The 13634-nt window shown below is 36.4% G+C and overlaps 1 protein-coding gene across 1 annotated transcript in view; it reads right to left on the reverse strand.

Moving 5' to 3' along the window:
* CFAP44 (cilia and flagella associated protein 44) overlaps positions 1-11916 on the reverse strand; it is a 65489-nt gene extending 53573 nt beyond the window's left edge. Inside the window, exons 1-6 of the mRNA XM_070943810.1 lie at positions 11877-11916; positions 8029-8100; positions 6020-6103; positions 5154-5328; positions 3993-4155; positions 900-1002 (exon numbers count right to left, since the gene is read on the reverse strand). Coding sequence (XP_070799911.1) covers positions 900-1002; positions 3993-4155; positions 5154-5328; positions 6020-6103; positions 8029-8100; positions 11877-11916 — 637 coding nt within the window. The remainder of the gene's footprint in view (positions 1-899; positions 1003-3992; positions 4156-5153; positions 5329-6019; positions 6104-8028; positions 8101-11876) is intronic.
* Positions 11917-13634: the final 1718 nt, after the last annotated feature.

Here is a 13634-nt window from a genome sequence, read left to right on the forward strand (position 1 = left end):
AAGAACCTTCAATTAACTGTTGGCTTGTTTGGAGCTCTTGTCAGCTAATCATGATTTTTCCCAAATAATATAGTCAATTCCAATCCTCTTCCCTCTACTCCCATCTCACCAATCAGCTTTTTCTAGCAATAAAGAATGCCCAGTTCTTACTGAATTTTGAGTGTTGCGGGGGTGGTGGTGTTACCCCATGAGGGTTTACTTTCTGAGCTTTCTCTGTAGGTCTAGGAAACTTTTATTTCTGCCCAGAGGTGTTGCCATTTTTATTATAAAAAGTTCAGCACTTGGAAAATGAGTTCACTATTAGTACATAAAACTGAACATAAATTATGAGACACGATATATTTTGTGTTCAGTTCTAATATAATTGTAAAATACATTGATTTAAGCAAATAAAAATAAGTGCAATAATTTCTAGAATATGCTACAGATCCTGATTTGTCAGCTGCAAAAAGTCAGATGTACCATTTGTATATTTTAAATTTTAAATTAAAAAACATTAGAAAAATGAAATGAAATGAAGTAAAATACATACATTGTCTCTTTCTGCTTTTGGTTAAATAACAGATCACATAACAAATAATACATACAAAAAAACATAAAACAAATAACAAAAAATATACCTTGAAAGCAGAAGACACCTTCTTAATTTATTTTCATTCTTTCTATATTTAGCTTTTTACCCAATCTCCATTTCTTTTTCTTTTGCACAAAGAAAGAAAAAGAGTTGGGGCAAATGATTTTTAAATCAAAATTATGTGCTTTGCCTTTAAACAAAAGATGGTTGCTCTTTGCAAAACAGCATATATTTACACAAGAATAAAAAATATTGCTTTCAGTTCTACGACAGTTTGTTCTTCTGTATTATTTCAAACTGTGAAATTCATTATATTTTAACGTACCTCGTAATATTCTGTATGGTTTTAAAGAAGGGTATTCATAGATAACCATGTTGGGCTTCCAACCTTTTTCTCCTACTGCAAAATGAGTTCTGTCCGGGTGTGCCTAATTGAAGATATTTTTCATTTAATCATAATCTTCTTGCAATCTGAAAGGGTCCCATATTTGGCTTACATAAAACAAGAAAATTAGCAAAATCAAACTGTTCCTTTATTTTTTCAGTAACCAATATAATCCTGAAGTACCATTAAGCACAAAGCTTTTCTGTTCAGAAAGTGCAGATCCAAGGACAAAGAAAAAATTGGCCTTCTACTGTTCCTCATTCTAAAATAGGTTCTAAATTATGAAATGGATTCTATATATCAACAGTATTTAGAAATAGAGATGGTCCTTATTATCCACAGTATTGCATATCCATGATTGGTATTTAGAGATCAAACATCAATATACACATTAAAAAAAAACATCCATAGTTTTGGCCTTATTTTTGTTACTTAATGCACATACAAAATAGCATATAGATTTTGGACAAGTATTAAGTAGATGTTTTAAGGGATAGGGTTATATCATCTGTGCACACATTAGACCAGTGTTTCTCAACCTTGGAAGCTTGAAGATGGATGGACTTCAACTCCCAGAATCCCCCAGCCAGCGCTGCTGGCTGGGGGATTCTGGGAGTTAAAGTCCACCCATCTTCAAGCTACCAAGGTTGAGAAACACTGCATTAGATCATCTCTACACTATCTTGGTGGAGGGGTCTCATGATCAAGCCAGTGAATGCTAGTGACAATAGCAAACAAATTAAGCAGCCCCCAGAGCAAGAGAAGGGAGCATGAGCTGTGCATGTAGCAAGGAAACTCCTTCATTGATATTTGAGCAAGTCAGGACAAAGGTGACTGGCTACCACAAGAAAACCTTACTGAGCCTTGTGATTGAGTTGACCCAACACTAATTTGCTGCACTGTAATGAAGAGCAGGAGCAAACACAAATACATTTACAAGAACTATGGAAATAAGACGGGAAATGTGTGTGTTGTTTTATGCGGGAATGGAACTTCTATGAGCAATGAGAACCAGTGGTCCATTTTCTCAGCGCTTTTCTCTAAAATCAATTCTTATTAAGTTTTGAACAACTGTTTTATTTTATCTTATGTCTACAATATTGTATAATTAGAGGTTAAGTTTGGTTATTGTGGTTAAGACACCAACACTCGGCTGAATGATCTTGGGACAGTGACTCTTTCTCAGCCCTAGCTTCCTACTTCCTAGTACAGGAGTGGGCAACTGTGGCCCTTTTACAACCTGTGGACTTCAACTCCCAGAATTCCTGAGACAGCCAAGCTGGCTCAGGAATTCTGGGAGTTGAAGTCCATAGGTTATAAAAGGGCCACAGTTGCCCACCCCTGTCCTAGTAGATAGTTAAGGTACCACTTTGGTGAGCACATTAACAGGGACAGGAAAGGAGCCTCGACTGGGTGTCTCCCAGGCAATGCTGATATCACCAGCTAATCCTTTCAACCCAGAAATGCCTTAGTTGCTTCCAACATGAACGTGAGCATGAAAAAATAAAGAACAAAATGCAATTTTCCAAAAATGTGCCACATTATTCAAATCGATATAACAAGGTCAGGAGTTACAACTAATATACATTTACAACAAACTCACAACAATCCACTTAACTAATGTTGCTATGTATGTATGTTCTCAAAAAGCTTATGAAGAAAATTTATGCTGAATAAAACCATCCAAAATTTGTTACTAATTAGAAGACATGCACAATAATATAATTCAATATTCAGAAAACCAAATCCCTATCTTTAATTGACAACTGCATTTTTTCAAACATAGCTTTGGAACTGAAGAACCTCATGGATATTTACAATGTACTGAGCTTTTGAAAATGTCTTCCATGTTTCTCTTTCTGTGTGTGTGTGTGTGTGTGTGTGTGTGTGTAAGTAAATACACAAATATACATATGGAAGACATTTTCAAAAACTCAGAATGTTTGTAATTTTGAATCCTATGCAAAATATATCCTAGAAATTACATTCATTATGACTGCTTATCTATGTGGAGTAAAATTTAAGCTCCAATGAAACAATATCCAAATAAAAATTATTATATATCTTATTCATATTTAATGTAATAATTTGAGAAATAAGTACCAAATCTTTTGAGATTAAAAATTCTACAATTACCATGTTTCCCTAAAAATAAGACCCTGTCTTACATTTTTCTGAACCGTGAAATAAGCACTTGGCCTTATTGCCATGCACTCAAAAGCCCGATTGGGCTTATTATCAGGGATGTCTTATTTTGGGAGAAACAGGATAGTCTTCTAAATATTTGTTATTAATAAATATACAAATTTTAAAGAATGAATAAGCTGTTGGAAATCCCCATTTTATCTTTAAAAATAGGATACTATCTTAATGTCTAAATCAAAAATTTCAGAGGTTACAACTTATTCAACCCAAAAATAATAAACTAGATTTATTGGAGCCTGTTTTTACATAACCGAGTAAGTATGGTTTTGTAAATGCAGTAAGAATAATGCTTCTTCATTCAGACAGATGTCCTAAAGCATTATATTCTAGAAAAAAATATAAAATTATTTTTTCCAGAATATAATGCTTTAGGACATCTGTATGTTGACTCTGATATCTGTATATTGACTTTGAGATAGATTTTTATATTTTTGGATGTCTGTACTTTTTTAAATTACATTTTTACTACATGGAAATTAATACCTGGATAACAGAATCGGGTTCTCTTATACTCCTAAGAACTTATTCAACAGAAAAATAAATAATCAATGGAGTTGAGAACTGATGTGACTTTTGAATGAGATGCTTATAGATGTAAACTACGTATGGAAGATTATATTGAAATATAATAGTTCTTTATTGAAACTGTTGAGTAAAACTCTGCCTATATATACATGCATGAAACACTACTATATGCTTTTCCTTTTTCCTGTTTGTTCTGTTAAACAAAAGCAAAAAATATAAAGGGGAACAAAAACCATTAAAAATTCTGCATATTTTTCTCCCAAAAAGAATTTAAGCAAAAATTATTTAAGATATATGTCATACCGTGATTACACCAATCCCTCCACCACCTGTGCTTCGAAGGTATCTCTGGTAGTTCAATTTCAAATCCAGAAGAACTAACTGACTGCCAGCTATGTAAAGGAGAATCTGACTATCCAGGATCTGGAGGTTTGCTCGTCTAGTGCAGTCATAGCCAAAAGAATGTCTGAAGAATGCATGCTAAGAAAATAAATGATGATGGGACCTAGGTTTATTGCATTTGAATAATAAATGTACCATTAATGAAAAACAGTAATATATTATGCATAATGAAAAAAGACAGCATGATGTGCTGGTTAGTGGACTAGATTAGGACAGGGAAATTCCAAGATGTAGCTCATTGTAATCTGGGAAAATCACTTGGTGAGTTTCAGTTAGTCACTCATTTTAGCTCAGTCTGTAGTATAGGGTTGTTGTAGTTGGGAAAAGTGGAGTAAAGGAATCCTATATCCTAGAGGCACAGAGTTTTGAGTGGACCATTGAATCTAAGCCAGTGACTCACTGCAGGAATCCAAAGTAAATCATCTCCCAAACAGTTACTTAGTCCCCACCTAAATTCATCCAATGAAGAGGACTTCAATACTTCTCTTGGTAATTGTTGCATCACTGAAATGCTGCTAGTTTTTTCTAACATATAGTTGAAATTTTTCATTCTTATCTTTAAGTACTTTCAAACCGTGGGAAATAGATTTTGCTGATTCAGATATCTAAAAGGCATTGTGTACATATTTGAACAGTAGTATAACATGCACCCTCTGTAATATTTTCTCAAAGCTAAATATTCCCAATTACTTCTTTTCTTCTATAGGGTTTAGATTCTAGTTCTCTATTAACTCTTATTGCCCTTGGCTGAATCTGTTCACTTTATCTGAATACTTCTTAAAGTGCTGTACTCAGAATTGCACAAAGTGCTGAAGCAAATGTAAGCAATTTGTTCCACTCTATACTGCTTTGTCAGCCTTAACCTAATTTAACGCCCCCCCCCCCGTTTTTTCAAAACAAAACCAATACCTTATTTACTAAATCTGTAACGCATTCCACCATTAATATATGAATGAATTATTTCCAATACTGTTTTTAAAAGCAAATACATTTGTTTCTTACTTTGGTTTATGATAGGAAACTCAAATCCTAAATACATGGATCCCTGGCAAAAATGGATACATAAGAGAGAGCAGGTTCACCGGGATGCCAGAATCTGGAGTTATATATGGATTTGAGCATAGTTCTTCATAGTTATAATAGAAATTTTCAGAGATCTTCTTCTCTACTACTTCTTTTTTCTTCTTTTTCACTGGTTCTGGAGGTTTTTCTGGTTCTGGTGGTGGTTCTTCTTCTTCTGGATTTCAAAAATGCCATCATAAAAACAATATATATTGCTAAAAAAGAAACATTTTAAAAACAATTCCAGTGGACTCCTCAAATCTGTCTGTGCTTGGTTGTTTGCTTACAGACATTTCATTACCAACTAGGTAGCACCATCACTGTTACTGAGTATTTTCTGGAAAGGATCCAGAAGCCAGAACTGCTGGCTAGATAGGGATTAACACCAGACAATCAATCAAGCAGAAAACAATACCCTAATCAAGAAACTACCAAAGAGAAAACTACACCATCATCAACATTGGCAGGGTAAGCTACTGTATATAAACAAGGAGCAAATCCCACACTCAGTAGCACTGATGTTACCTTAGCTGGGCAATGAAAAGTCTGCGAGCAAAAAAACAAGCTCAGACAGAACCAAGGACTCCACTGTTCAACTCTGAGCTACATATGTATATTCTCTTCTATTGGAACAAATCATTTCAGGTGCCTGGAGCAGAGATAACTTTGCAGTCTCAACAACAATGACCTTGAATTTCATTGAAATATCAGTCTGGACTATAAGAGACAATGTCTAATGTTAATAAGATTTCAAAAGAAAGAAAGAAATTATAAAAGGAGATCACATAAGATTAAGAATTAATTGATAAGCAGAGAGCAGTATAAAAATTCACTTTTGAAGTCCATAGATTGCTAACAACATGCACCTTCACTTGCAGCGCTTCCCACATCCTCATATTCATCTTCAACTAACTTTTCTCCTTCTTCTCCTTCTGGAGATGGTTTAGTTTCTACAAATAAAAAAATGGTGTATAGATACAGCATATATTAACACATACAGCATATATACACACGTGCATACAGAGATTTTTCAGTCACCTTTCAGCCCAAAGGCGGTCCTAAAGTGCCTTATATTGGAAAACATTAAACAGTGCAAAAAATTAAAACAATTTTCACATGCAAAAAAGCATGAGTGACAAATATTTTAAAAACATAGATGCAGTGTACTTATAGTCATTCAATGACTCATCAGTAAGTACTGATTTGCTTTCTTTAGAAAATTATTCTACCAACCAAGTGCCATTGCACAAAAAGTTCTGTCATAGACTTAGAGTAATACAACTTCCCTTGGTAGTGGGTCATAGGAATAGCAATGTTCAAATGTTTTATCTGTTTTGCTTGGAAAAAAAATCTAGGCCTAATGGACCTACTCAATGCACATCTGAGAACAAGACAGATAAAAAACAATGCACAACATGATCCTAATATAGGCTGTCTAGGATGCATACAAAGTTGAAAAATAAAAATCTGGCTTAATTTATCTTTAAAAATTATTTGTGCCTCAGCTTTTCCATCCAAAGAAAATCTGTGGCAATTGGTACCACATTCCAAATATATACTGACTAAAGTAAACAATGTTGCAACTATGTTTTTATAAACTGAGCAATAATTTGAGAAAGCTGGTGGCTTTCAATCTTCTCAAACCCACCACTAAACATATTCACAAGAACTACAGATAGTTCTTGACTTATGACAGTAATTGGGGCTAGAATTTCCATTGCTAAGCACCGTTGTTGCAAACTGTGACCATATTGCTTAGTGATGGCAATTGCTACAATTCTGATTGTTGTAACTAACTGAATCCCTCAGTTGGTATCACTGTTAGATGAGGTGACTTCCTGCTGGCTTCCTATGTCCATGTCTGTGAGGAAGCTGGCAGGAAGTTGTTAAGTCTCAGGCAGCTTGTAATCAGGCTAGCAGGCAGGTAAGTAGCTGCTATTATGTGGGGCAGGGCGCGAAGGGATGTATGAAGATGCAAGAGAATCACAGCAAGGCTTGAGAAGGATGCACAAGGGTAAGGGTGTGTGTGAAGGTGGAAGGAGGAATGGCAAAGGTTGAGGGGTATGCAGGAGGTTCAAGTGTCGGGGAGAGCGTATGGTGGTGCAAGGAGGTGCATGAGGGTGTGAAGATGAGGCTCGGGAAGAGTGCATGACGTGCACGGAGGTATGGAAGGATGCAAGGTAGTACAGCGAGGTTGAGACAAAGTTCAAGGGGGTGCACAAGAGTGCAAAGGAGGCACAGTGAGGTTCACGGAGGTGCACAAATGTAAATAGGCTAGGAAAAAGTTTGCAGGTGGGGGAGACTTACCAAGCAACTTGTGACCTTCCCTGCCAGTTTCACCACTGACTTTCTGGGAATGCTGGTAATGAAAGGTTGCAAATGGCAGCTACATGATTGTGAGTTGCTGCAACTACTTGTAAGTGCAAGCTGGTTGCCAAGCACCCAAATCAAGATCATGTGAGTTGAGGATGCTAAGACAGCCAGATCTCGGAGGACCAATCATAACCACCATTCATTCAGTGCCATTGAATTTTGAATGGTCACTGAGTGAATGATCTTACGCTGAGGAGTAACTGTGGAGCAAAAAAGTCTACTGATTCATATTACTGAATTAGTACATGCATTAATTCCATCACTTACACCAACACAACAAAAATGACAGCAATATATAGTTTAGCTTTTTTAATTTTGCTAAGACTAAATAGACTTACAGGATAAAGCACATTTAAACTAGCAGCTCTGTATCATCATCTATTTAGAAATGATTCCTAAAGTACAGCAATTATTGCATATTTCTATCTGTGGTATATCTTTATTTTAGTAGACATGTCACTTGAAATGACACTTCCTGTAATAATTGGTTAGCATTACTCACCAGCTGATGGTTCTTTGATCTCTTCCTGCTGTTCTGCTACTGTTGGTGCCTCTTCTGATTTTTCACTTGTATCTGTAATATCACAAATATTTAGATATCCCTTTAATAGGGCACATTTTAATCATCTAATCCACAAACTCTGTCCAATTTGTTCTATGGTGCATAGACAATAATGTATATTTTACTATATACATTATTAGTTATATTAATGGAACTTTTTAAAATCAATTTTCAATCAAGTTGAAGGATTTCATGGAGCATTTCTGATAACAAAATCATTAGTGTAGTTAAAACTTTTATTCATATTACATATTTAGAAAAATATATAATCATCCTTACTTTCAAATACAGAAATAGAACATTAACACATTTGCATTAACAATTTATATTTTTTTTAATCACAATGTGATTCTAATGCATAACATGAATTTACACATATTCACCACTTTACTGATTGTTAAAAATTCATAGCTTGGTACTTGAAATTCCATGAAACCCACAAATAAATTTTGAGACTGAAGTTCTATATAATTATATATAACAATTACTTAATATTTCTTGCACAAAATTTTTCAGACACAGAAAACATTTGAAGACATGGGAAATTATTGGGGAAAAAAATATAATTTTTAAATAAGTTTCCATAAAGAACTCTTTATAAAATAGATTATCAGCCCTCCTTCCATTTGGGTTTCAGGATTGATCATGATACTAAGTGGCATTGATCACATTAGTAGATGATCTCTGGCAGAAGCAGGATGGGGTGCTTCTCTTTGAACTCTCAATAGTTTTTGATACTACGGTATCAATCATGGTATCTTTTTGAACCATCTCCAGGGGTTGAGAATGAGCAGTACTATGCTTCCTTCCAAGGAAGGTTCTATTCAGTTTTGTCTATGGCCCTTGCTTTGCAGCAGGACTTAGTATTCTTCCCACTTCTGTTAACATCTACACAAATCCACTAGGTAAGGTCATCCACTGGCACAGGGTGAGATAGAATCAATATGCTGATGTTACCTAATTTTGCATTTGCAACCCAGGCTGCCCAAGTAATGTGATAGATGTTGGTGTCTGGAAGCTAGGGTGGGAGTTGGGGGTGTTGGATATCCATCTCTTTTCTCAATGGGGCTTTGTATCACAAATAGAAACAGTACACAGTTTCAGAGTCTTCCTCAATTCACAGCTCCTGTTTGAGGGATTGGTAGTGGATTTTGAAGCTAGACCTTTACATAGCTTTTCACTGTGTGCCACTCCTTCCTGGATCTGAAGGATTTTCTGTCACTCCGACCTTAGTCACTTCATAGATGAACTATTGCAATGCACTCAACAGAGGGTTGCCCTTAAAGAGTTGGTGCAAAATGTAGCAGTGTTGGCAGGTACATTATGAATGTTTCTTGATCTGCTTATTACGTATCTGCTCTGTGAGCTGAATTAGTGTCAATATGTTTTTAGGTTCATTTCAGGGTGTTGGTGGTTAGCTATAAAGCAATCCATGACATGGACCAGATTATTTAAAGGACCACCCCTCCCCAGTCATGCCTACAGATCCCATCAGATCCAGGAGGAGAGGAGATCCCAATCATTAAAGAATACCTTCTTTTCTGTCACTGTTCCTACCCTGTGAAATATCACCCATATCAGATTGGTCTTATACATGACCCTGAATACATGGCTGTATTCCCAGATTTGGGGGCTAGAATGTCCATTGGATCCTGAAAAACTGCTTTATTAAAATACTGGTACCTGTATTGATGCATTTTTTAAAAAAAATCTCATCTACAATTGTCTATTTTTTGGCTGGTTTTTAAAAATTGTTAGTTTCTCAGAGTTATTCATTTGAAATGAGCATCCATATAAATTGACTGAATGAATAAACAATTCCATGGTTTTCAAGCTACAATTGACCTGTTGCTTGACAGCAGAAGAGTAACTATCTAGTATCTCAGTGAGCTAAGGGATTAATTTGAGTGGTTAATCATATTTAAAACAAAAACTGCAATTTTCCTTTTCAATGAAAAACTACTGAATTGTATTTTCTTGAATTAAATTACTTGTATACTTGTTTCTAAGCATGCAGTTATGGCATAGTTTGTATGTACAAAAGTGTAATTTCAGTCTTTACTGGAACAGTGTAATGCTATAGGAACAATATTAATCGAAACTTGTCACAAAGCACAGAAACTCCAAAGAAATTCTTATGCATGCTGTTGTTTTTACTGTAAATTTTGATGGCTAAACTTTTGATATCCTAATTTGTTTATTATTTACAACTTCTGAAAGTCCCAAATTACTTAATATATTGGAAACTGCTTTGAAAGAGTTTTTTGGAAAGTTTAGTTCATTAATTTTTTTTGTAGAAAGTTCAGTTTATTTTATTTGTATAGAGTCACATTAACAGAGATATTAGTAATTTGCAAAACTTTAGAATATATGACAAATCTATGGTCTTGTGTTTTTAAAATGTAAAATGCATATCTAATGATCATGAGATGAATTCATTGACTGATTTGTATTTGTTTATTGCCCACCTCAGTGGATATTTAGGAAGGCTTAAATATCAGTGTTTTTATGCTAGAGATATAATATATTTGAGGGCACTCTGATATACAAGACCTGGATGTCTCATTTTGGTTTAGTATTCATCCTACTGTTAAAAAGATTTGGGAAACCAAAGTGAGGTTTCAGGATGTAGGGTGATGATATTGAATTACATACCAAAAAATTATGAAGATGTGTGTGGACATTTTGTCTGCTTGGAATATACCAAAATAAAGATAATTCTGCACAGACAGAAAATTATCATTATGGAATTACAATCCTATATTGAAGAAATGTATTCATACTCCACTACTAAATTAGCTATCCATAGACAAATGGAAAAATTGATCAATATGAATTCTGTGTGGACAATGATTAACTTATAATTTAAAAACTAAGCTACTTTACACATTTTCTTATTTCCTTTTTTTATACTTTATACTTGTTTTGTATTTTGTTGTATATTTTGTCTTTTTCCTTCCTCACTTGCACATTATAGCAATAAAAATTAAAAATTTAAAAGTTAGTGTTTGGTACACCTCTGGACAGTAACTGCACTTGCTAGGAATGCCACTCATATATCTGCTAAAAAGTAAAGGGAAAGTACCAAATGTTTCATTTAGCAAAAGTCAGAAAGCAACAGCAAGAAATGTTAACTTAAAGCTATGTTGCATTTTTATAGCAAATCTGAGAAATACGCTTATTTCTGGATTCTACATCCCTTTCCCAAAGAGAGGAAAGAGTCGCCAATGGAGGTTACTCGATCATGTTTTAACATTCTCCCTCTTTTCAATTTGAAGACGTGATTTCCACAAAGTACTCCAATGACTCTGAACAAGTGGTGAAATCCAATTTTTTTTACTACTGGTTCTGTGGGCGTGGCTTGGTGGGCATAGTGTGGCTTGGTGGGCATGGCTTGGTGGGTGTGGCAGGAGAAAAATACTGCAAAATTTCCATTCCCACCCCACTCCAGGGGAAAGATACTGCAAAATCTCCATTCCCATCCCACTTTGGGGCCAGCCAGAAGTCATATTTGCCGGTTTGCTGAACTACTCAAAATTTCTGCTGCCGGTTCTCTGAACTGCTCAAAATTTCTGCTACCGGTTCTCCAGAACCTGTCAGAACCTGCAGGATTTCATCCCTGCTCTGAACCTATTTAATATTTCAATGCATGCATTTGCCTGCTTTTACTCTACTCTACTAATGAGCAGCTCTTTGCTATGAGAAAGTTTCGGGGGCGGGGTATTTCAAGGTCAAGAGAAGTCAATTCCAAATTTAACGTCTTGGCGTGGAGAAAGCGGGAAAGTTACCTTTTGCATCGTCGCCCTCGGGTTCCCCACTCGGCTCCATTGTAGGTTGACACTGGTTGCTGAGCAACCAAAGGTAGGCGCCCGAAGGTATCTGGGAAATTGAGTTTCAAAATTGCTCGTGCTTAAGGCGCCTGCGTAGAGTAATAGGATCCTAGTGGCGGCTTTAGTAGGTATTTTCCCGTAGCGATTCGGTACTTGTAAACTTTGCTTCTGTATTAACTAGTGGACGTAGGAAGTTATTTTGTACAGGAAGGAGACGGAAAAAACATAAGCAGGTTTGGAATGGTGGCGATAGTCCCAAAGATGCTTTTTCAAGAAACAACTGGACCAACGTGACCTGATGACTGAGAATCTCCATAAGACAATGGTGGCGATAAATTGAAGATTGAGGAATAACAAGCAAATAACAATCAGTTTGTGTATTGAGGTCCTTCTTGCTTACTTTCTACTTTTGCTGGACTGCAACTTCCATAATCCCCGGCTGCTACTCCCATTCATTGAGATTTACGGAAGCGCGGAGGCTGTTATTTGATTAATCCGAAAATGCCTCCGTGCTCAAGAAGTTTCCTCTAACAGCGCGTTAAAAAGAGGGGGCTTGTTCCATTTGTTACTCTTGTGATATACCGCCAACTACCAAAGTCTCCCAGTTTTAACAGTTGCTGAACGGGATTTTTTTTAAAAAAATCCCAACACATTCCTAAAAAAAGGAACGGCTCGTTTATAAATTCCCATCTCCCACGGGAGTTGCCGCCATTTTCCAGCCGACAGGCTCGTAAACTTTCCAAAGAGCTGTAGAATACTCAGCAATGCAAATGTAGTAATGGGAGAAAGCTGCACCTGTTGATTTCTTCACTCGGTTAAAACATGCTGGAAACTTAAAAGCGGGGCGGGAGGATCAAGCAAATGAACTCATTTCTTCTACAGTTGCCAAAGGCGTGGCCGCTGCAACTCTGCGCTGGCAATTGCATTTTTTAATTTTACTAGGTTATTGGCAAGTGTAATGCAGTTGAGGAAATATATTCGCCGCAGCAAAACCCCAAACTGTCCAGTTTTCTGTTAGGGACAATTAAAAGTTTTCAAAAGATCAAGTGTTTCTGAATTGAAAAGATCCAGATTGAAAAGATCGGGGCACAATCTTTTACGAATGCATGCCCAGTGAATAAATCGTCCCCTTGGGCACAGTAAGGAGAAAAATGTGCATGTTGATGGTGTGTCTACCCATACCCACACCCACACATACCTCTTTGGTTTAAATGCCAGTATTCGGGAATACATTTTCAAAGGAACTACACCAGTTTATTCCACACGAAGGGTGCAACCTTGTGTGCACCCACTATCCCATTCCATCAAATTTCTGCTTTGTAAGGCGATATTAGAAAGATGGAAAGGGGAGGAAATAAGGAATCGGAACTGTCATATTAATTAGTACCAGATGTAATAGTTGGATCCATAGAGTTTGCGACTCCTCGCCTTATGGGATTCCAACTAGCGTACTTAGCGTATGGCTTGCAGGATCGCGCTAACCGAGACGATCGTGTTCATTTAATAACCGCGGTCCAGCTCCTTATACGTCGTGAGAACACCGCCGACATAAATTCCAATATAGGGAGAAGCTGCAAGCGGGGATGGTGCTATTGCATTCCAATCTTGCTCGCTACCTTCTCTTCGGCATCGGGCCGCTAGCCGTAGCTGGAACAGAATAATGGACGGCGCCCTTCGGTGTGAGCCAGCAGAGGTCTCTGCTCACGCTTTCCCAGC

This window comes from Pituophis catenifer, unplaced genomic scaffold, assembly GCF_029215685.1.
Source record: "Pituophis catenifer annectens isolate HBS135680 unplaced genomic scaffold, rPitCat1.0.hap2 SCAF_4, whole genome shotgun sequence".
Lineage (NCBI taxonomy): Eukaryota > Metazoa > Chordata > Lepidosauria > Squamata > Colubridae > Pituophis > Pituophis catenifer.